The following is a 23921-nucleotide window of genomic DNA, read 5'->3' on the forward strand; positions in this document are numbered from 1 at the left end:
TTTTGAAAGTTGTTATTTTTCTTCTTCGTATTGTGCTAGATTGGGCTTTTATAATCTCACTTTTCAAAATTTCCCAAGCTTCTTGTTTTTCCCTTAAGGATTCTCATCCATGGAATCCTTCCCAAGCTCTCTCAAAGTTTATTGAAATTAGCTCTCTTAAAGTCCAAGTCTTTAGTTTGACTATGTTCTATTGCTTGTGCTTGCATAATGTTGAATTCCAACATTGCATGATCGCTCTCCCACGGTTCCTGTGACTTCAACACTTTCTATCATTTCTCTGTTGTGAGAATTAAGTCCAATATGGCTGATCCCCTAGTTCCCTTCTCTACTTTTTCGGAAAAAAGTTGTCTTCTAGATTCGTCAGGAATCTGTTTGATCTTCCACTTGGTGCAGAGTTTGCCTCCCAGTTGATGTCAGGTTAATTAAAGTCCCCCATTACTATTGTGATGTGCTTCTTACATCCCTTAAGTTAACTGACTTAGTTAACTGACTAGAAACTGACTACCTCTGTTTTGCTGGTTGGCCTATAGTATACACCAGGGGTTCCCAACCCCTGGTCCATGGACTGGTACTGGGCCATGGCATGCCAGCAACCATTCCACATAAACAAGCAAAGCCCCATCTGTGAGATGCAGGCAGCACACAAAACCACACACTTTCCTGTCTGCAGAAAAACCTTCTTCTATGAAACTGGTCCCTGGTGCCCAAAAGTTTAGGGACCTCTGGTATACATTTATGGCAATGTAATTTTTCCCCTTTTATATTGAATCAAATGCATTCAAGACCATTTTCATCATTGTTGTGCTCTATTTCTGTAGAGATGCAGTTTGTCAACTCTACAAATGCAGTTTGTCAACTCTACAAATGAGCATGGCTGCAACCATTTTTCCTACTCATTTTCAGTTGCCACATTGAAAGGAGGGAGGGGGGTTGCCAGGTGCTTCGCTAGTCTAAATAATCTTTTGTCCCATGGGAACCAAGGTCATTGGTGGCTCCCAAGACTGCAGGCTGGGCATTGTGTAAAAAGCCCACCAAGAATATGTATTGGGGAACGTAGTTGCTTGCAGAGTTTTAGGGATGGGATTTTTAAACTTTGTATTGGGGAATTGTTACGTGTATCTCCAGACCTGGTTTCCCTTTTGATGTGCTGTTACTTTGTAACTAATAAACATGTTCTTTGAGGAATTTGCAAGAGTTCTGCTATATTTGTCTCTGTCTGTCGGAAGCGTGACACCAACTCCACCTCCTTAGAGGAGACCAAATCACAAGTGTAAAGATGGAGGAAAAATGCTAATGATTATTATTTATTTATTACTTCAATTGATATAGCTACTCACTCAGTATATAATATGCCCCTCAGAAAAGAGTCAGGCTCAAGTCTCAGGGTAATGGAAAAGCTGCATTTCTGCAATGCTCACAAGTCCAATACCTTGCTGATATACTAGAACACTGAAACTCTGGGGAACAGCAATATATTCTGCTATTCTTGTTGCTTTATCTAACAAATAAAAACCAGAATGTCTACCCTACTGATTCTCTTTTTTTTGCGAAACAATCTGATTAGCACACAAGATGATTTAAATGTTTTAAGCTTCTAGAGACATTGTATTAGTTAGGAATATTGAGGATCTATTAGCCTTTTCTAATTGCCCAATCTATAGGCCTCCATTTTGGCCTTCTTGGCATCTAAAAGTCTGCTAAAAACAAAAACAAAAAAAGGAAATCCAATGCTGGATTTTCCTTCAAGGTTGGTGCACTGAGCTTACTTAGGGAAATCTGATTCATTCATAGCCCTGGAATGCTTGGTCTAACTGACTACTTCTGATTTTCATCTGTAAAAGTTATTGTTCAGAGCAGTTATGCTTATTTTATTATTTTTACAAATAACTCAAGGCAGCAAATGCATCTAATCCTCCTTCTTCCTCCTATTTTCTCTGTAATAACTCTGGGAGGTAAGTTGGACTGAGAGTAAGTGCCTGGCTTTCATGGTTATAGGTTATAATTTTTCAAAATATAATCAATCAAATGTGAATGAAAATGTTGCATCATTTAAAAAGATTAAAAATTGTTATTAAACATGAACAACAGAATTGTCAGACTATTTTGCTAAGAACCTACCTGTCTTAAAAGAAAATGCAATGCAGCAAAAACAAATCATACGTGAGATACTGATTTAACAATAAATATCATACAGTACCAGAAAAATATCATCACTGAAAAAATACAAAAAAATTAAATATTTCTAGAAATATCTTATTTCCAGAAAATTACAGATTTTTTTTAATAGTAATGTGGTACATGGCGACAAAAGGTTGAAAAAGATGCAACATTTCCATCAAAGGTTTTCACTATTATGGCATTAGATACACATAACTTTTACCCTTTTGCAATCAGACTTAAATGACCATTAAGTTTCTTTTTTTATTAAAAAGTTTTATAAAAGTTACAATACAAACCCCACAATCCCCAAACCACCCCCCTCCACTGCTCTGCTCCTTGAAGTACTGTTGTATTTTTCAAGGACAGTAATAAAATGGTGTTGTATTTTTTATTATTCTTTAAATACTTTTTCAACAATTTTATTTTATTCAAAAGATTAAAATCTAAAAGAAAAAAATTGAACACAGACAAAACAAAACATTGGTTAGTTTTGTTTTGTCTCTGTTCAATTTTTTACTTATGGATATGAATTTGAATTTTTGATTGAAATAAAATTGTTAAAAAAGTGTTTTTAAAACAAATGTAACATATCATATTATATTTTCCATTAAATATTTCTTCTCCATACTTCTATTTCATTTGAAAAGTTGTCATTAAACAAATCCTAAAATTCAAAAAGCTTGACATTTTAAAGAAAGAAAATAGTGCTATTCATATAACCAAAATGGCTAAGAGACCCAACATTAATTATCATAACCAGAAAAAAAATAATGAAGGTCAATAGGCTACAAAGATTTCAAAACAGGAAGAATTGAATATTTTTCAGTTAAGTTTTAATTATAACCAATTATTTTAAGGTTCTAAAGAGGCCTGACAATTAGTAGATCTGTCAAATGATAACTTTTTTTTCAAATAAGGGAGCTATTTAATAGCATCTCAGAAAGAAAAGGACACAGGCTCATCAAGAAATCAGAAATTCTTGGAAGTGAATATACTTCATGATTGAACTGTGGAGTTTGGTGCTCTCTGAGCTTGGTTGTTTACTTATGTTTCATTTATCATCAGCACTGATGGCAAATATAATGGGATACCACTGGTTGAAAAAGTCTGTCCCTGTGATTCTGGAAGGGTGCAAACCTCTGGACATATCTTTCTTTGCTCCTCTTTTTATAGAGACATTCACACAAAATTTATTTTCCTGATAATTAATAGGTATCCTAGTAATTCTGACATTATTTATCTTCAGTGGCTGATTAAAGATGAACGGATTGTAGTCACAGCGCATGTAGCTAGATTCTGTGCAGCAGCACTAAGGATTTGTCAGAACAATAAATAAATCCATTATAGCTATTTTAAATAATTAATGCACTAATTGTTTTGATATTATCACCTTGTTGGATTTTAATAACTAATGACTAGAGGCATTTGCAATTTAAGGACTAATTATTATATTATAGCTTAGGCCTTGTTCTTTATATGCAACTGAAAGATAGGATTCCAAATTATGATTTTACCATAGATTTTGTTATTTGTTATTATTTTATTCTAGAACTTTCAACTAAGTACTCCTTGAATATTTTTACTTGTATTGGTCTTTGACTGTAATAAACTTGGGATGTATCATTCTAGAGTGAACATGTTGACAAATAACTCTATGTTTCCAGAGCAAAAATTCTACTCTTAAAAAAAGGTAATTTTAGCCAGGGATATATGAAGTCTATGAGCTATTTTTAGCCCCCTCCCCCTCCTAATCAGGCTGAGAAAAAGATCCTCTACATTGAAATAGGCCAAATTGGCTATAAATAAATAAGGTGGCTATTAAAATAGCTGAAAAAATGGATATAATAATATGAATGATGTACTGAGTTTTTAAGCGATAAATTTCCAAGAGTGATTCAGTGAGTGTTCTAAATCTTATTTGCATGAATATCTTTGACAAAAAAAATTGCTAGATGAATTTTGACCATCACTTAATTGTGTATTCATATAAATGTTCTTAAAAACTATTTAGAGATCACAGTATAAAAACAATCTACACAATGTATACAGCAACAAGACAAACACAGCTTCAAAGGCAACATATTCAAGGCAATGTACCCTTTTTGTGCATGCAACAATGTAGATACATGAAGCCCAATTCCACAATGGAAAATAGTGATCACAAACAGCAACATGCACACCTACAGTTTTGGACCAGTGCAATACAGAATTTAAGAATTCTGTTATTTAAAACTCTAATTATCAAATATTTTATACCTATTTTCTTCCAGAAAAAGTTTCAGTACAAACTATGACCTATTTTTGCCATTACAAAACCTTCTATCAATAGCAGATAGTGATTTTGTGAGCTACAATGCGTACTAAACACGCACAAAAGGAAAAATAACTAGCAATTTTATATACATACCCAAAACATCTGGAAAGGGTGGGCAGTAATGAATGGAAAAACCCAAGAGAATCAGGATCTTGTCCAAAACATTCAGAATGAGATAAAACTTACAAGAGCAACTAGAAAGGTGATGTTCATGGCAGCAAATAAGAAACAGGGTTGGATTTGAAACTGACAAAGAAATGAAGCAAAAGCCACGTTTGGTTCAGAAGCATTACAGATACTAACTATGGACATACAGGACTGTATTACAGCAGGGGTGTCAAACTCGCAACATCACATGACATGTTGCGATGTATTGTGACTTTTTTTCCATTGCCGGCAACAGGGTGGGCGCGATTTTGCCATGATCCATCTGGCCTGTGGGATGGCAGTTTGACACCCCTGCATCACAGCTACTGTGTTTTGAGTGAAGCATATTTTTCTCAAAAGAATGTACTTTTTTATAAAACTTTTCAAAGACCAATCCTTGGTAGCCTCTAATATATTTCCATTCAATGCATAAAAAATATATAATGGCAATCTGTTCAATATCAATTTATCTAAAAACAGAAAATTAAGAAAGCAACATGTATTTTGTATTAACAAAACTGGATTATGTTATCTCATAAAAATGGCATATAAAATAAAATTGAGGAGCTTTATTTTCCCCAAAAGATTTTCAGAATGTAATTCTTGATTTTCTAAGAATACTGGATGACTTTGGAATAGTTCTTATTCACAAATAAATTGTGAATAAGCACTTCTTTGGTACAGGATGATTATACATCATGCAACAAGTTTGATAAAGCTTATGTTTAGATCCAGTCAATTCTTAAATGGAAATCCAATGTACCTATGTGGAAAATAGGCATTTTTAAACTCTGCAATGAAAGAAAATCAAGATATAATCATTTTACTGGAAATTGTTATACATCATATACTGAGATATTATACACAAATATTATGGCTGGAATCCAAAGAGATATCTTAGATTAATTACAATGGGCATATTGTAATTAATGGGATACACAGAAAAATTGATTATTCTCTAGCCTAAAAAATATTGGCAGTAAGAACATAACAAAATTAATATCACAGCGAAAAACACAATAAATGATCTGACAATAAATAGAAGTTATTTATATCATTTTGCCTTCAAGTCAAATTTGATTCTAGAAAACATTTTCTAGGCAACATTTTCAAAAGTGCCTAGGATTGGCAGAAAAATCCAGCTGGCTTGGCAGTCTGCCTGCACTCAGAACCACAGGAGTGAGTCTTTCAACTGCCCCCCTTGCCTATCTGCCCTCCCTCACCAGTCTATACAATTTGGCCAGTCCAGTGCTTTTTTTGAAAAAGAAAAAGGTGCCGGAACTCACACATGTCATACAACCCGCCTTGCATACCCTACAAGGTTCCATCCAAAAAAAGGTGCCAGAACTCTGTTCTGAGCGTTCTATGACAAAAAAAGCCCTGGGCCAGTCTATACAATTAGCACTCCTTGGTGGCAGTGCTGGGGCAGAAGTAGACACCACTGCCCGAGCCTTCTCTTCAGCTGTCCTGCCAAGGAAATTCCACACCATGGCAAGCCATCCCAATGCCACAGCGCAGAGCCCCAATCACCCCTATTATTATGTGCTCCATTTGCCCTACCATCCTGTGTTTCACTTGCTCTTATTGGTCATGCCATTTTGGATTTTGTTTAGCCGGCTGGCCTTGTCACCTGCATTTTGCTGTCCTGCTCTCACTCATCTTGCCCTGCTCTGCCATTCTAGCTGACCTTTGCTGTTTCCCACTGTGATGAGAGCAGTCAGGCTTCTTCCCAACACCGCTCATGCTGTTCTCCAAATAGTTTGCATTCCCACAATTCTTCAGAAAACTTTAGAAGCATTTTAAAGCTGTACCTGTTCTTCTCCAAATCTTTTTAAAAATAATTTGGAAGTCATCAAAAGCTTTCCAAAGCATTGTGATAACAGTGGACAAGGCCTCTTGCAAAATTTTAGAAGCCCTGAGAAGTCTCCTGAAGCTTCATGAAAACAGCTTAAGTAGCCTCAAGAAGGACTGGCAAGACCAGGAGCTGCCTTGTAGAGGGCCTGGCTAGGCATACCTTATCAGCAGTAAAAGTCAGCTAGAGCTCTCAAAGTGAACGCAATTGTCACTGTGTTTTTTTAGTTTTGCCAGCTTCGCTCATTTCTAATTGTACATCTCTTTCTGCTCTGCACTGTGTATTATCTTATCTTGTAACCATAGTGACTCCAGCTCTGTCCAGCCAATGTTTTGGTTTTAAACTGTTTTGTGCGCAGGCCTAAAAAAGTTCTCACAGTTTCAGTTTTACTTTCTTTTTCTGCCTGATGAGAGAATGTGGTCAGTCTAGGTCTTTTGTTTTCTCATTAAAAGTTTTACTATAGAATATGTCTTGGATTTCTTTTCTTTGATATTGACCATGCAAATAAACCACGGTCCATCCACCTCTGGTCAGACTGTTAATTGTTCCGCGACATTTTGGTAGCAGAGGATGGTTTATTTTTATTTTCAAGATTTATTGATAGGCAATTAACCAGGCAGTTAGTCCGGCACTGAGGAGGCTGTGATTAATTGCTGCAAAAAAGGAGAAAGAAGAAGGCCGGTTTTCTCTCTGCTGAGGAGGAGGAAGCCGTTTCACAGAGAGATCTTTCTTCAAGTTTACAGACTCCGTTGGCATCGGCTACACGTCTTGGAGAAGCAGCCTCTGAGCCAAGGTCAGTTTCACCATTTTCTGTTTCTACAGACTCTCAAGCTGATGCCCCAGTTGTAACCTCTGCTCATGGGGATCAGGCTGATTATGAGAGATTTGGTGCTAGACCTAAGGCTTCACTAGGGAAGGAAGTGAGCTATTATCCTCCAAGCCCTGAGCAAACTGTGCATGAGAAGGCTTTGCAAAGTTATTATGAACAAATTGAAGTTTTTGAGAAAGAGCTGCAAAACGCAAAGTTGTGTACAGCATGGTATAAAAAGCATGGGAGAGCCTCTGCTGGCATTCAGTTTTCAGAATCGGCCATTTTGCCTCCCTCTTCACAAGCAAAGCCACACCCACAAGGGATCGCCATTTTGCCTTCTTCCTCAAAGACAGAGGCACGCGCACAGTGGGATCTTGTGTCAGACGAATGGGAGCCTGACTGTCTTCTGTGTCAAAGAATGCATAATGCATTTTCACAGATGTCCCTTCAGCAGGCATCACTCCAAGCTGCCACACCTCCTCATTCATTGGGAGCTTCAGCTAGAATGCCTATTAATACTGCTACTATTAAAGTTCCTGTCTCAGATGGAGCACAGCAGTTTTCACCCCAAGTGCAGCCTCCACTGGTTCCTCAAATACAAAGGCCAGTGCTGACTGCAGGCCAACTTACTGTAGCAGCTCAAGCACCAGCACCTTCTGCTGGCCAGGGTGGCATTGCAGCTCAAGTACAGCCACCCCCAGCACCAGTACCTGTAGCAGCTTCAATGCAACTGCCGCAGGCCCTGGCACAGGCGCCACTGGTGCCCCCTGCAGGCCAAGTCCCAATTGCACAACCTGCACAGCCAGTACCCCAATTGTATGTTCTTCAACGGGCACCCTCTATTGTACCACTGGCTGGTGATTCAAAACTGAAGTGGTCAGGACAGAATTACAGGGCATGGGTCAGTGAAGTTGGACTTTTGCTTCGTAGAGAAGGTACCCATGTGATGGTGTTTAATCCTCCTGCCCAGCCATGGCCTCCTGACATATGGGACTTGAATACTAGAGCATGCACAACGTTATTGATGTCCATGGACACTGAATTGCAGCTCACTTTTTCACAAGACGCAACTGCCCAACAAATTTGGGCTCAATTAGAAACATGTTACCGGCCTACATCCATTGAGTCTACATGTTTACTTTTGTCCGAGTTCCATGGTTCTAGATTAAAACCTGGTGAGCATATTGGAGAACACTTAACTAAAATGAAAGGAATAAGAAAAGAACTGGGTGAAAAGGCTATCCTATTGATGACTTTCAAATGATCAGCATTATCATTAACTCTTTGAATTATGAATGGAAAGATGCTATTTCTAAGATTAATCAAGTGCCTATTGCTCAACGCACAGTGGATCATGTATGCAGAATTTTAACCGAAGAAGAGGCACTTATGCAAGCCGCACCACATTTAAGAGAACCACCTGCATCAAAAGCTTCAGTGAGGCGTTCCTTCCGTGGAAGAGCCTACGTTCCAAGGATGCCAAGATGCTACATCTGCAATCGTGTGGGATATGCCACCCAGGATTTTCCCCAATGGTTTCCAGCGTCCCCGCCATGTACCAGTCCAGAGGAACAGATTCCAGAGGAGACAGAGGTAGAGGCGGACGAGAAGGTCGTGGCCGTGGTCCCAGGCGTGATCCTCAAGCTCCACTTGCCACATTGGTTGTAACCAACGATCCACAGCCTCAACCAGAGTACGACAGACGCCTACTTTGGACTTTGGACAGCGGAGCAGCATTACATGCTACCTACAGAAAAGAGCTTTACACAGAGATGCACAAGCCTGAACCTGAACTTCGTGAACTGTACTCTTTTTCAAATCATCCTGTTCAGGTCATGGGAAAAGGAACTGTCTACATTGAAGAGCTCGGTGCATTCATTCCCAATGTTTACTACGTACCATCAGCTAATAGTAGTTTGCTTAATCAGAGTCACTTGTCTAGGGTGTCAAAATTCCAGGTACACCATCTCGAAAAAGCAAGTTATGTAGTTAAAGATGGAGATATTGTTGCTGAAACCATGTTGATTGGTGGTGTTTATTACGTAAAACCAAAGTCTAAGCCGCAAGAGCAGGCAAGTATACCAGTTCCAAAAAGGGAGAGCACAGGCCCAGTGAGAGATGTCCCAGAAAGAGATCCTGTTGCTACTTCAAAGGCTCCTAAAGCCAATAAAAGGACAAATAAGACACAGGTTGCTCATAGCAAGCCTGAGGTTCCTAATAAAAATGTTAATGTTGAGAATTCACTAACAGGTAAACCTTTGCATTCCAGGTGTATTCATAAGTGGCATAGAAGATTGGGTCATGCCAGTTTCCGTGTTCTGAAGAAGATGCCAGAGTTCGCAAGAGGTATGGATCTAAAGCAGTGTAAGGTGTTCTTGGACTGTGCTGTCTGCAAGAAAGCCAAATCTAAAGCAGCAGCAATTCCAAAACGCGCTACACGCCTGTCAACACGCATTTTTGATTTGGTACACACTGACATAGTGGGTCCTTTTGCACCAACAATTGGTGGTAAAAGATATTTCTTGACAATTGTTGATAATTACTCTAGATATGGTTATGTATTTCCTATGAGAGAAAAATCTGAGACCTTTCAGATCTTTAAAGACTTTGCCAATCTTGTCTATACCCAATTCGAAGTCAGCATTGCCAGAATTCAGAGTGATCATGATGCTGAATTCATGTCTCAGCATTTCCAGGACTGGATGCATAAGAATGGGATACTACACCAGACCTCAGCTCCTTATGCTCCGGCTCAAAATGGAGTGGCAGAACGCAGAAATGGAGTTCTGCAAACCATGATTTAAGGTGCTGGTACTTACCTTTAAAGCCCTACAATGGCTTAGGCCCGGGATACTTGCAGGACCATCTGCTACCGGGAACGAATTCCCATCGCCCAGTACGCTCACACAGAGAAGGCCTCCTCAGGGTACCGTCGGCTAGACAATGTCGGCTGGCGAACCCCAGGGGAAGGGCCTTCTCTGTGGGAGCGCCAGTCCTATGGAATAAGCTCCCCCCTGAGCTTCGGATGGCCCAAGATCTCCAGTCCTTTCGCCGCGGCCTCAAAACACTCCTTTTCCACCTGGCTGACCTGGACTGACAGGCATTTTAATTATGTTTACAATTTTTAATTTATTTTTAATTTTAATTTATTGCACAGATGACTTTAATTTTAATTTTATCTTAATTTCTGTACTTATTATATGTTATTGTTGATAGCCGCCCTGAGTCCTTCGGGAGATAGGGCGGGATATGTCCCATTAATAAATAAATAAATAAATAAATAAATAAATAAATAAATAAATAAATAAATAAATAAATAAATAAATAAATAAATGATGTGTTGCCTCCTTGAAGATACTAACCTCAGTCTTCCATACTGGGGTGAAGCTATCAAATATGCTAACCATATCATCAACCGCACTTGGAGTAGTGTCATAAATCAGACCCCTTATTTCATGTTATATGGACACAAGCCTGACCTCTCACGTCTCCATATTTTTGGTTCCTATGCTATGGTCAATATTCCTTTAGCCCAAAGAAAGAAAGGGGGTCCTGCAGCAAAAAGGATGAGATTTATGGGCATTGATGATAATTCAAAATGGAGCAAATACATGGACTCTCATCATGTCGTAGTCATTTCACAATCTGCTATTTTTGAGGAAGATGCTGACTGGTCCAGGATTCGTTCTAACGATCCTGGAGTTTATTTTTAAAGCTATATTGAGATGCTGCTGCTGATACCACGCAGCCTGATGGTCAAGATGCACAGGCGAATGTTCCTTCCACGAGTTCTTCTCAACCCACTGTTCCGTCTCCGCAAGCCACCAATGCTGCTGGCGATGAAGACGAGGATGAAGCGGAAGAAGAACGGACAGTTGGCCCAAGACGTTCCAAGAGGAACACAAAGGGAATTCCACCAAAACGGTATTCGTGGCAAGTAACCAAAGCACCTTTACCTTTGATTTGTAATGTTACACTTCCTCCTGAGACGTTCACACAAATCAAACATCTTCCTGAATCAGAGCAAGATAAATGGTTTGAGGCAATGCAGGCTGAAATGGACAGTCTAAAGAAACTTCAGGTGTTTACGCCTGCAAGCCCTCCAGCAAACAAGAAAGTTATTGGCACTCGATGGGTCTACAGAATTAAAAAGAAGCCAAATGGTGAGTCGTTGTACAAGGCCAGACTTGTAGCCCAGGGTTTCGCTCAACGTTATCCTGAGGACTATACAAATACTTATTCACCCACAGTGCGGACGGAGAGTGTGAAAATTGCCTTAGCCACTGCAACTATCCTTGGTCTAGAACAGCTTATCTACACACTGATCTTGATGAAGAAATTTATGTCAAAGGTCCTCCAGGTTTCCAGCAGCAAGAAGGGGATACTTGGTTTCTACACAAAAGTCTTTATGGTCTGAAACAGTCTGGTTTAATGTGGTACTTATGTCTTTCTGACAAACTAAATTCAATGGGCTTTATTAAGTCCGAAACAGATGAATGCGTGTTTACAAAAAGATCTGATAATAGGTATGAGATAATTCTTGTTTATGTTGATGATATTTTTATATTGGTCCAAATAAGCTGATGAGTGAATGTTTTGCTAAAGCTTTACAACAGTTTTTCACATTGAGATCTTTAGGACATATTAACACTTATTTAGGTGTTCAGGTTACCAAAACTCAGAAGGGGTTCAGTCTTACACAGGAAGATAAGATTGAACAACTATTGCATCACTGCAACATGAAGGATGCTAAACCTGTGAGTATACCCATGCAAACTGACTTTCACAACTTGACACAGGAACCGAGTCCTGAGTTCGAGGATCAAACACTTTATAGCTCAGTCATTGGGTCGCTGCTATATATTAGTAGTTGGACTAGACCTGACATTGCACTTAGTGTTAATCTCCTATCACGACACGTAGGCAAGGCAAAACAGTTTCATTGGACATGTGTTAAGAAATTATTGAGATATCTAAACCACACAAAAGACATGAAGTTGTTGTTAGAACCCACACATACTGACTATGCAGAGTTATGTTGTTATGCAGATTCAGATTGGGCAAGTGATAAGAAATCACGTAAAAGCACTTCAGGTTATATGATGTTTTTGAATGGATGTCCTGTTTACTGGCATGTGCGTAAACAGAATTTTCTTCTACAGAAGCTGAGTATGCTTGTGTTTCAGATGCATGTAATTCTCTAATGTGGTTTGATGCCTTAGTCACAGATATCTGGACACCTCCGATTCAACCAATCACTGTGATGGAGGACAACGAATCTGTGGTCTATATATCTGAGAATCGCTTTACAGGTTCCAGGTCTAGACACATTGACATCCATTACCAAAATATAAGACAAGCAGTTAAACAAGGTTTTGTCAAATTGCAGTATGTGCCTACACATGACCAAATTGCTGATATGCTGAACAAACCACTTCCTACAGCCCAACACGAGTATCTGCGCAAGAAGATGTGCCTTATCTGATTTTCTGCTTCGCTGACAAAAGAAGGGGATGTCACTGCGTGTTTTTTTAGTTTTGCCAGATTCGTTCATTTCTAATTGTACATCTCTTTCTGCTCTGCACTGTGTATTATCTTATCTTGTAACCATAGTGACTCCAGCTCTGTCCAGCCAATGTTGTGGTTTTAAACTGTTTTGTGCGCAGGCCTAAAAAAGTTCTCACAGTTTCAGTTTTACTTTCTTTTTCTGCCTGATGAGAGAATGTAGGTCAGTCTAGGTCTTTTGTTTTCTCATTAAAAGTTTTACTATAGAATATGTCTTGGATTTCTTTTCTTTGATATTGACCATGCAAATGAACCACGGTCCATCCACCTCTAGTCGGACTGTTAATTGTTCCGCATAGTTTATACAAGAATTACAGCATAACAAAGTTGGAAGGGACTTTGGTGGCCTTCTAGTCCAACCCCTTCTCAAGCAGGAAACCATATAACATGTCAGATAAATGGTTGTCTAAAATCTTCTTTAAAACCTCCAGTATACACACACACACACACACACACACACACAAACACAAACACACAAACAAACACAGACAAATAAAATAAAGCAAAGCAAAGCAAAGCAAAGCAAAGCAAAGCAAAGCAAAGCAAAGCATAGACCCTATACCATTTTAGACAAATGGTTTACCAATCTCTATCTTAAAAACTTCCAGTGTTGGAGCATTCACAACTTAGGGAGGCAAGTCGATTCACTAGGTAATTGTTCTAACCATCAGGAATTTTCTCCTTGGTTCTAAATTGGTTCTCTCCTTGAGGTTTTTGTCCAATGCTTCTCATCTTGCTTTCAGTTAGTTTGGAAAACAGATTGTCCATCTCTTCCCAGTGGCAACCCCTCAAATATTGGAACACTGCTATCATGTCAGCCTAGTCCTTATTTTTATTAAAGTAGACATATCCAATTCCTGCAACTGTCCTCCAATCCCCTAATCATCTTTGTTGCTCTTCTCTCAGTCTCAACATCTTTTATACTAAGGCGATCAAAACTAGATGCAATATTCCAAGTGTGGTCTTATCAAGGTATTATAAATTGGTATTAACTGCATCGTCTTTGAAGATTTTGAATAGTTCAGCTGGAATACTGTCACCTCCACTAGCTTTGTTGTTGCTCAGCTTTCCTAAGGCCCACTTCACTTCACATTCTAGGATGTCTGGCTCGAGGTCAGTGACCACCTCATCGTGGTTATCAGGGACATTAAGCTCATTCTTGTATAGTTTTCTATGTAATTCTTTTCACCTCTTCTTAATCTCTTCTGCCTCTGTTAGGTCCCTGCCATTTTGGTCCTTTATCACGCCCATTTTTGCATTAAACATTCCCTTCCTCTCTCCAATTTTCTTGAAAAGATCTCTGGTCCTCCCTATTCTATTCTTTTCTTCTACTTCTTTGCACTGTTCATTTAAGGAGGCATTCCTATCTCTTCTAGCTATTCTCTGGAATTCTGCATTCAGTTGGGTGTATCTTTCTTTTTCTCCCTGGCCTTTCACTTCCCTCCTTTCCTCAGCTATTTGCAAAGCTTCCTCAGACAGCCATTTTACTTTCTTGCATTTCTTTTTCTTTGGGATGGTTTTAGTTGCTACCTCTTGTACAATGTTGCGAACCTCTGTCCATAGTTCTTCAGGCACTCTGTCTATCAGATCTAATTCCTTAAGTCTATTTGTCACCTCTACTGTATATTCGTCAGGGATATGATTTAGTTCATACCTGAGTGGCCTAGTGCTTTTCTCTACTTTCTTCAGTTTAAGCCTAGATTTTGCAATGAGAAACACATGTTCTGAGCCACAGTCAGCTCCTGGTCTTGTTTTTACTGACTGTATAGAGCTTCTCCATCTTTGGCTGCAAAGCACATAGTCAATCTGATTTCTGTGTTGACCGTCTTGTGATGTCCATGTGTCTCTTGGGTTGTTGGAAAAGAGTGTTTGCTATGACCATCATATTCTCTTGACAAAATTCTATCAGCCTGTGCCCTGCTTCATTTTGTACTCCAAGGCCAAACTTGCCTGTTATTCCGGTTATCTTTTGGCTTCCTACTCTAGCATTCCAATCCCCCATGATGATAAGGACATCATTTTTTGGTGTTAGTTCTATAAGGTGCTGTAGGGCTTCATAGAACCGGTCAATTTCGTCCTATTCAGCACCGGTGGTTGGGGCATAGACTTGGACTACTGTGATATTGAATGATTTGCCTTGGATTCGAACTGAGATCACTCCGTCATTTTGGGGATTGTATCCCAGTATTGCTTTTCCTACTTTTTTATTGACTATGAATGCTACTCCATTTCTTGCCCGCAGTAGTATACCTGATGGTCATCTGAATTAAATTCACCCATTCCTGTCCATTTTAGTTTGCCGATTCCTAAGATGTCGATGTTCAGTCTTATCATCTCTTGTTTGACCACGTCCAGCTTTCCTTGATTCATGAATCTTACATTCCAGGTTCTTATGGAGAATAAATCTTTACAGCATCAGGCTTTCCTTTCACCACCAGATATATCCACAGCTGAGCATCCTTTCGGCTTTGGCCCAGTGGCCTCATTCTTTCTGGCACTACTAGTATTAGCCGTCTGCTCTTCCTCAGTAGCATATTGGATGCCTTCTGACCTGAGGGGCTAATTTTCCAGTGTCATATCTTTTTGCCTTTTGGTACTGTCCATGGGTTTTTCATGGCAAAGATACTGGAGTGGGTTGCCATTTCCTTCTCCAGTGATCACGTTTTGTCAGAACTCTCTGCTATGACCTGTCCGTCTTGGATGGCCCTGCATGGCATAGCTCATAGCTTCAGTGAATTATACAAGCCCCTTCACCACGACAAGGCAGTAATCCATGAAGGGGGGGGATAAACAATATAGCTTTAAAAAAATTAGGTCAAGATTGTTTGATATTATTATATTATTTAAGAAATGTCTACAATGCACAATCATAGATTTACAAAAACAACAACAAAAGACGTTCTTTGATTACAGGTTGGTCTTGATTAATATTAATGAATTCTACAAAATATTGCATTATTCAAATTATTACTATTCAAAGTGATATTTTTATGGAAACTATGGCAATTGGTTCCAGCTTGATAGAAATAGGCAATAAATATTTAAACATATTTTATATGTATATTACCAAAATGTTATAGTAAAGGATAAAACTTTTAATTTAAATTTATAGTAACAAAGCCACAGAGTAATTATAGAAAGCAAAGGTAACTTTTCTTTTTTAGACTTCTATTTTCCTCTGACAGAATCTTCTTTTTCTTTATTTTGCAGACAAGAAGATTAGCAGCATCTTAAACTCCCAACCCAACTAACTGTACATGCACTAGCCTCAACTGTACATGTGCTAGCCTCACGTTAACTGAAGTTTGGATTACATTAAATATGACCTGTATCAGTTTACAATTTGCACTGAATTAAACCAAATTATCAACATTATAAAAATTACATTATTAAAATGCAATTAATTGTGACTTACCTGTAATCTCAAGAATTTCAGTAGTGATATGAAATCTTTGCTACATTAAACATGTATTTCAGTACTGTTGGTTAATTATATATACAGTATAGGAAACAAATAAATTTAATAAATAATAAATGAATATAAATGTGAAAACAGATCTTTTTTTTCAAAGATTAATGCAATTCTAGAAAATATGTTGCTTTTGTATCAATAGGATTATGTATGTAACAATTTATACACTATTAGATTATAGAGTTCATTTTGTAATTTCATCATTTCCCCATGTCCTTAATTTACATAGTTTCAGAATATATTTGACAGATTTTTATTTCAAAAATTTGAAAGATGTTACTTTAAAACATGAACATAATTTCACCTGCACAAGCCAAGAAGTTAGTATCTGACATATTTTTACTTCAAAAACTTGTTAATTGAAACCTAAACATAATTTTATCTCAACAAACCAAAAAGTTAATATTATATTGATACTAAAAGTAACTTCAAAAAGGAGAAAAGATAATTTAGGGTTTGTATGTATATTTTTTAATCCAGACCTAGAATTGCTAAAAATAGGTTAGAATTAATAAGCTGGCATTACAATGAATATTTTTATAAAAAAATAAACAATTAGGTCATGGCTGGTGATATTGTTATCATTTCATACCCTTACCTAAGCTTGACCTTGTATTGGATCGTTCTATTATCGCATGCTTGCTGGGATTGTTTAATACTGAACGTTTGGCAAGCGAGATGTCTGCTGTAACCCGTGTGATTGAGATACTAAATAAACACAACAAAAGACAAACAACGTTGTGACTATTATTTAAAATTCAAGAAATGAAATTTATGAAAGCAAATGAATCAGATAGCAGCAATTGAATTCAATGTTACACACATCTTTAAATGAACTGTTTTAGCTGCTGCTACAAAATGCTTTTATTTCTAGAGACATTTTTTTTAAATCCATTCAACATATAATATGACATTTTCTCTCTGAACAGGAATCTTATTTCTTACAATCTTCCTTTTGGTTTCTGTCCCATTAATATCACCTTTCCTTTACCTCTCCATACTCCAAGTTTGAATTCACTCATAACTGAATAAATAATTCATTATTTCTTTGATTTATTATTTACCTTACCAGCTCTTACCTTTAGAAATTACCTTTATAAATGTTCAAAAAGAAAAAAGCTATGGAATACACAGAAACATTATTTATTGTAAGTTTAACCTGCTGGATTCTGCATTAGATCTCTCTATTATCACACAGAGCTTCCACTAGTGTAGGTGGGCAGGAAAGTGATAAGAGTCAGAAATAGGAAGATTTGTGATAGATCAAATGCTCTTTGTAATTTAGACCTATAAGCAGCCTATTTATATGGGAGAGAGGATCCTGAACTACTTATAGTATGAAGAATATTTTTATGCTGCTGGTGAAACCGTACCACCAATGTACATATGGTATCTCATTAGAGATTTGATCAAATATTTCTTTGGCATGTCCTTCAACCAAGGAGATTAGGACAATAGACACTCTAAGGCAGGGGTCTTCAAACGTGGCTTTTATGACTTGTGGTCTTTAACTCCCAGAATTCCACAAGTCCTAAAAGGGCCAAGTTTGAAGACCCCTGCTCTAAGGACTTTTTAGCAGCAGGTTTCACTGAAAGTGTATGGTCACAAACATCATCATGACTAATAATGAGATGCGTAATCTTCCATATATTATCAAATTTCTTCTTTAAAACGTGCACATTGATAGAAACATCTTATAATACAGGAAATCCTAGACTTATGAATATTATTAATTAATTAATTTATTTTATTAATTTAATTTGTATACCACCCTTCTCCCTAGGGACTCAGGGCGGTGAACAGGGCAATACAATACAATTGAGCACAAAATTTCTGTTGCTAAGTGAGACATTTGTTAATTTGCCCCATTTTATAACTTTTTTTTACCACAGTTGTTAAGGGAATCACTGCAGTTTTAAAGTTAGTAACACAGTTTTTAAGTGAATCTGGCTTCCCCATGACTGTCTTGTCAAAAGGTTACAAAAACTGATCACAGGGAACACTAGAACTATCATAAATATGAGTCAGTTGCCAGGCATCTCAATTTTGATCACATGGCCATGGGGATCCTGCAAAGGCTGTAAGTGTGAAAAACAGTCAGAAGTCACTTTTTCCAGTGTCACTGTAACTTTTAATGGTGACTAAATGAGCTATTGTTAATTCAAGCACTACCTGTACTGAAATAGTACCAAATTCCATGACTTAACTCTGTGGCATTCTAAATGATTCAATGCCATAGGAAAATCCCCAACTCTGCATAATGCAGTTGAGGGTGGAAGAGGGCTCTCTATCCACTTTCTTCCTACCGTATAAATTTTACAATATTCTGTTATGTTCCTCAGTATTTTTTCTTAAGTGGAATTATTTCACTCATTTTAAAATTCTATCAATAAGTTTTATTACCATATTTCCTGGCAGTTTTAATCTTTCTTAACTGAATATTTTTCTCTTCTATACAGTGCCAAATTAGGCAAGCAGGTAGAATGATTGTTTTTGACACATATTTACTCCTGATGGCAATATACTAATGGCAATATAATTCTTTTTCTATCCCTAGACATAATAAATACTGCAAATATACAACCAAACTTGAAATCAGAGAAATGCAAATAAAATTGGGTAAAACAGATATTAATTTCACTCTAATTTAGATTATATTCTTAATACTTACCGCCCTTCAAATCTATGTTTTAAAAAATCAAATAATGCTTTTTGCATCATATCCGTCACCTGGAATAAAATAATACATCCACATGTCATGACAAATCTGGATAAAAATGTACGACTTTATACTTATCCATTTTAGTTTATTCTGATTCATAATGGAAAAATATAGTGGATTTTTTTTATTCAGTTTTGAAAAGCATAGTTTCAAAGAAAATAAAAGAGGTTTATAATATTCCTACCTCATATCCCTTTAAAGAAGGCCCCACTAAAACAACTGGTCGCATAGAAGGCACTACATCATATGGAGGGATGTGCTCTGTCTGATAAAGATCAAAAAGATAATTCCAACATCCAGTTTCAAAGTTTTTTCTTCACATGTTTATTTAACAAAACTGATTGATGTCATCAAGGAAAAAAATCACTTTGCCTGAGACTTTTCTCCAAAAATATTGTGAAAGTATTATATGAATATTATTGATATTCTAAGAATTTAAATGCTTCTACCAAATCTTATTTGCAGAGTGAGATTAAATGGCATTTTGAATTGAAATGATTATTTAGGAGAGCAAAGACAAATGACTGTAAAACAAACGTATCAAAAAGTAAATGAAGATTTCATTGAATCTGCAGAAATCTGTTTCCATCTCTTATCAAAATCTAGGAGATACAGTCAAAGGATTTCAAACAATCTCTTAATAATACTGTGAAGTATGGTCAACAGAAAAGAAAAAGCAAAAAGAAAAAAAAAGAGTTTTTTTCATTCATCAATATAAATTAGAAATTTACTAAATCCTAATGACACTATTTTGAAATGCCATTGCCTACATGCTGACAGCTAAAGGACTTAGTTCAATGGCTAAAACTGCACTCTAAATGCATAAAAAATCCTCTGCAGTAGTTTTTCTCTTCCTAGATGATCCTAGCTAGTATCAGAAATATCTCAAGATAATCCATTCTCTTTTATAAATCACACTATATACATATATAAAGTAACAGTATAAGTAATTTATAATTAATGTGTAATTTTAAAATTTACACATTAATTATCAATTATATGAAGTTGGGAAAAAGTTCATGTGCTTGAAGGTAAATAAAAAACAAAAATAATAACCACCCAATGCTCATTTTGAAATTTTGATGCTTTCTTGCAGAGTGCAATATATGTCAAATGTAACTACCAATCTGGGAAAATCTTAATTATAGGTAGGCCGAATTTATTTTTCAAGGACCTACATAGTATAAATAGTATAATATGTAAGTCAACATTATGGGATGATTCAAAATGATTCAATATATCCACAGCAAAACTACAAAAAGCAGTAAGTTAGAATACAATCATAAGAACTCAAGGACAAACATAATACAGCAACAGCACAAAATGCCACGCAAGCAGCAGTCTAAAGCAACCTACCACATGAAACATATATCAGTGTTAGAGTTTGTTTTCATTCAATTCACCACATAACTGATAATGTAAGTAGAATGATATATAGTGCCCAAGGCATCAAAAGCATGTGAACTTAAGTTTTTAGAGTGCCAGATCTGTCTGAATGGTAGAAGCAAAGCCTATTAATTCGTTGTGTGAGAGACATATACTATTATTCTTGCTAGGTATAATCTTTTGCATGCATTATGTATCAACCTTTAAGAACTATGTTATGACCCGCTTTATATTTAGCAGATCAGGGCCCTGCTGTAATATGTCCATGTCTTATGATAACTATCTATAAAAGCCTCACACTAATCACAACCCTTGAAAATTAGGGTAAGTAGGTACAGAAATTACCTTATTTGATGGAATACTGGTACTTGTTAAACTCAATTGTATGCCAGTCTTCAGCTTTTCCCAGTTTTAATTAACTATGCTGTCAGTGGCAATATGTTAAGGGGCTAAAATGGACTACAAGAGACATTCCTTTCTATATTACTCTTTCAAATTCATTCCCCAAACTAATGAGGGTGATTTTTCCATCTGATGGGTATGCTTTGATTCATCAGTGAATTAATTAGAATGTCTGTCCAAATTATGGCTAACAAATGTCAACATATCATAGCAATTACCATTGCACCTGGCAATTTTGTTGAGATTTTTGAGAGCTCTCTTACAAAAAAAGAGAGAAGAAATTAAGAATAATTAGTAAGTAGTGTTACCACCAATAGACTCCTTTCTTGATAAGGTACAATTTTACTGATGTCTACTCAAAAGTAAGTCAGCAAAAATTATAATTTTACAGCATGACTAAGTTTCAGCCAGTTGTGTACAGGATTACTGTGTAACGCCCCCCCCCAAAGAACAGAATTATTTATATGAAAAAATATAGATGCAATTGCAAGAAAGAATATATTTTGTTAGGATCATATTTTGCCTCTCAACAAGATTTACCACTGGGACTACTAATTTGATCAATTCTGTTTTGCAAACTATTGCCAACTGGAGATGATGTTGCTGAAGAAATTAATGCAGCAATGGGTATTTGCTGAATACTGTATTTTTAAAAAATTAAAAATAGAGAATTTGTTCATCTGGACTGAATTTCTGAGAAATTAGGTCTATCAACCTTCTCAATTTAATACCGTCTCAATATGTTAGTTTTCAGACTCCCATCCTGCAGTTTGAGGCCACATTGGTTAAAGAATTATGAGAGCTGGCACTCACATATAAAATAAACTTGTCTAAGAGAGGGCAATGCACAGAGTAAGCAATGTAAGAATGTATTTGCTGAAAATAAAAATAAAAATTTATTTTATTTTAAAAAACAATTACATTTTAACTGCTTGATAGCAGTTATAACAAACTCTATAGGGCTTTCTGGAGTATATTAAGAGTCTCAGGATGGAGGAAAAAGATTGTGATGATTTATGTCTCTGATACCCTATCTATGAAGTACTTTTGATTAAGAAAGGTGCCGCCAGATTTTGTTATCTAATAGGCAAAATGCTACAATATGACTGCTGAGGAGAAGGCAAGAACAATGGGAAATAATTTATATATGACAATAGGAAAAACTCACAGTAGACCGCCAAAACAAGTCTGCAGTTTTCCACTGGTCTTGCTCATTTGCAGATTTTGCACCTAGTGGATTAGAAGTTTAAATACTGACTAAATTAAAAATTGCAGGTTCTTTTTAAAGAACAAGATGAGTATCTATTTAGATTTAACAAAAATTAGTTATAAATCTGAATCACAAGTAAAAAAATTCTGGAAAAATGACAAAGAGTAAGCATGCACTAGTGTGGTGCATCACCTGGTCTTGAAAATTTACTTCCATGGATGTTTTAAAATATTTCTTCAGCTGCTTATTATTCCATCAAAAAGGAAAAGTACCATAAGCAATTAGGACTCAGTCACTCACAGGGCCTAGTCTGCTGTTTTATGGGATCAGCCAGCTGTTTGATGATTTTATTTATTTGTATTAAAGTGATTGCACAATATAAACTGTATGTGATGATGCTAATGATGCCAATGGCAGATTACACATAGCTTCTGTCAGCGCAAACTTACCGATTTCTGTTTCTGCTTAGCTACAGCAGCATGAAAAAGAAACAAAGAACAACAAAGGCATGCATGTTATTGTCCTGTCAAGAGACACAGACAGTCAACAGGACTCAAATGTAACACAGTGCAGTGAGCAGGTGTACAGATGGCATCTTGGAAGTAGGTGTTACCTTCTTAAAGAAGGGCATTCTTTTCTCTTTGGAATGGGGTGATGTGACAGTGTTTGCACTGGGTTTGGGGGAGCGATGGTTTGCTGGAATATCAATTTCTTCTGCCTCTAAACCAGTGGCATCTATATCTATAGCTATATGCAGATAAACAATATAAAATTATGAGACAGGAAGGAGAGGTACATATTAAAACAGTAGTGTTGCATGTCAGATCCATCAAACAGAAGGTCAAAAAGGGAATTCTAAAAAATATACTATATCAGAATATGTACATTCAGAGTAATATACCATATACCCTGGTAGATAAACAAAAAAATTTATGTGTCAAAATACACCCCCAAAATTGGATTTAGCTTATTCACACATGGGCTAATCTGCAAGTATATGTGCTCATACGTTTTAAAATTACCTGTACATACTTCTAGATAGACCCTTCCTTGGATAAGCCAACCCTCAGAGTTTTAACTAATATACCATGACAAGCGTGCCACCCACATATGCCAGTTGTGAAAATTAAAACATAGTTTTGAGAGTTGGCTTAGTGACAGATATGTTATACATGAATATATATGGCAAAAGTATAAATTATATCTAATATTTGGTCATAATTTTTCCAATTTTACCGACAACTCATATCTATGCATATATTTTATTTTAAACTGATCATATGTATCTAAGAATAAGGAAAAAATGTATCAAACACTGAATTCACAAGCAGATTCTTACAACCAGTGTTACTGGATGAATTTATGAAATTCCAAAATCCTTAGAACAGAGATTAATCAATCTTAAAGAATAATATAGTTAATAAAGTTTTTTTCAACTTTGCAACCTTAAAATGTCTGGATTTCAACTCACCGAATTCCCCAGCAGCATAATTGATTGGAAAATTTTGGGAGTTGAAGTCCATACATCTTAAAGTTACCAAGGCTGAGAAACACTGACCTAATATATGGTTGTCTGTGGGCAAATACTATATACTGGAAATCATACTTTCTGCTGGAATCAAAATTATAAAAGGATTAAGTTTGGGGCCATGACTAAAACAAAAAACGTAAGCCTAATTATTTCATTCTCTCAAGGAAGGAATGTAGATCAGTACTGCAGATAAAATAATTATAAATTAAAAAAAATGTTTGTATATTGTATAAAGGTAAAGGTTCCCCCGCACATGCCTGCTAGTCGTTTCCGACTCTAGGGGCCAGTGCTCATCTCCGTTTCAAAGCCGAAGAGCCAGCGCTTGTCCGAGGATGTCTCTGTGGTCATG

At 36.7% G+C, this 23921-nt stretch overlaps 1 protein-coding gene across 8 annotated transcripts in view; it reads right to left on the reverse strand.

The window, feature by feature from the left end:
• CACNB2 (calcium voltage-gated channel auxiliary subunit beta 2) overlaps positions 1-23921 on the reverse strand; it is a gene marked incomplete at its 5' end in the record, with an annotated part of 225721 nt that overhangs the window by 8204 nt on the left and 193596 nt on the right. For 4 of the 8 annotated variants that reach the window (XM_083376242.1, XM_083376245.1, XM_083376247.1 and 1 more), the window contains 4 exons: positions 16920-17029; positions 18993-19051; positions 19228-19308; positions 22655-22788. In XM_083376242.1, the coding sequence (XP_083232368.1) occupies positions 16920-17029; positions 18993-19051; positions 19228-19308; positions 22655-22788 (384 nt within the window). Of the gene's footprint in view, positions 1-16919; positions 17030-18992; positions 19052-19227; positions 19309-21999; positions 22062-22490; positions 22511-22654; positions 22789-23921 lie in introns of all 8 variants that reach the window. The other 4 variants (XM_083376246.1, XM_083376249.1, XM_083376248.1 and 1 more) reach the window with 2 other exon arrangements.

This window comes from Vipera ursinii (genome assembly GCF_947247035.1).
Source record: "Vipera ursinii genome assembly, chromosome: Z".
Taxonomy (NCBI): domain Eukaryota; kingdom Metazoa; phylum Chordata; class Lepidosauria; order Squamata; family Viperidae; genus Vipera; species Vipera ursinii.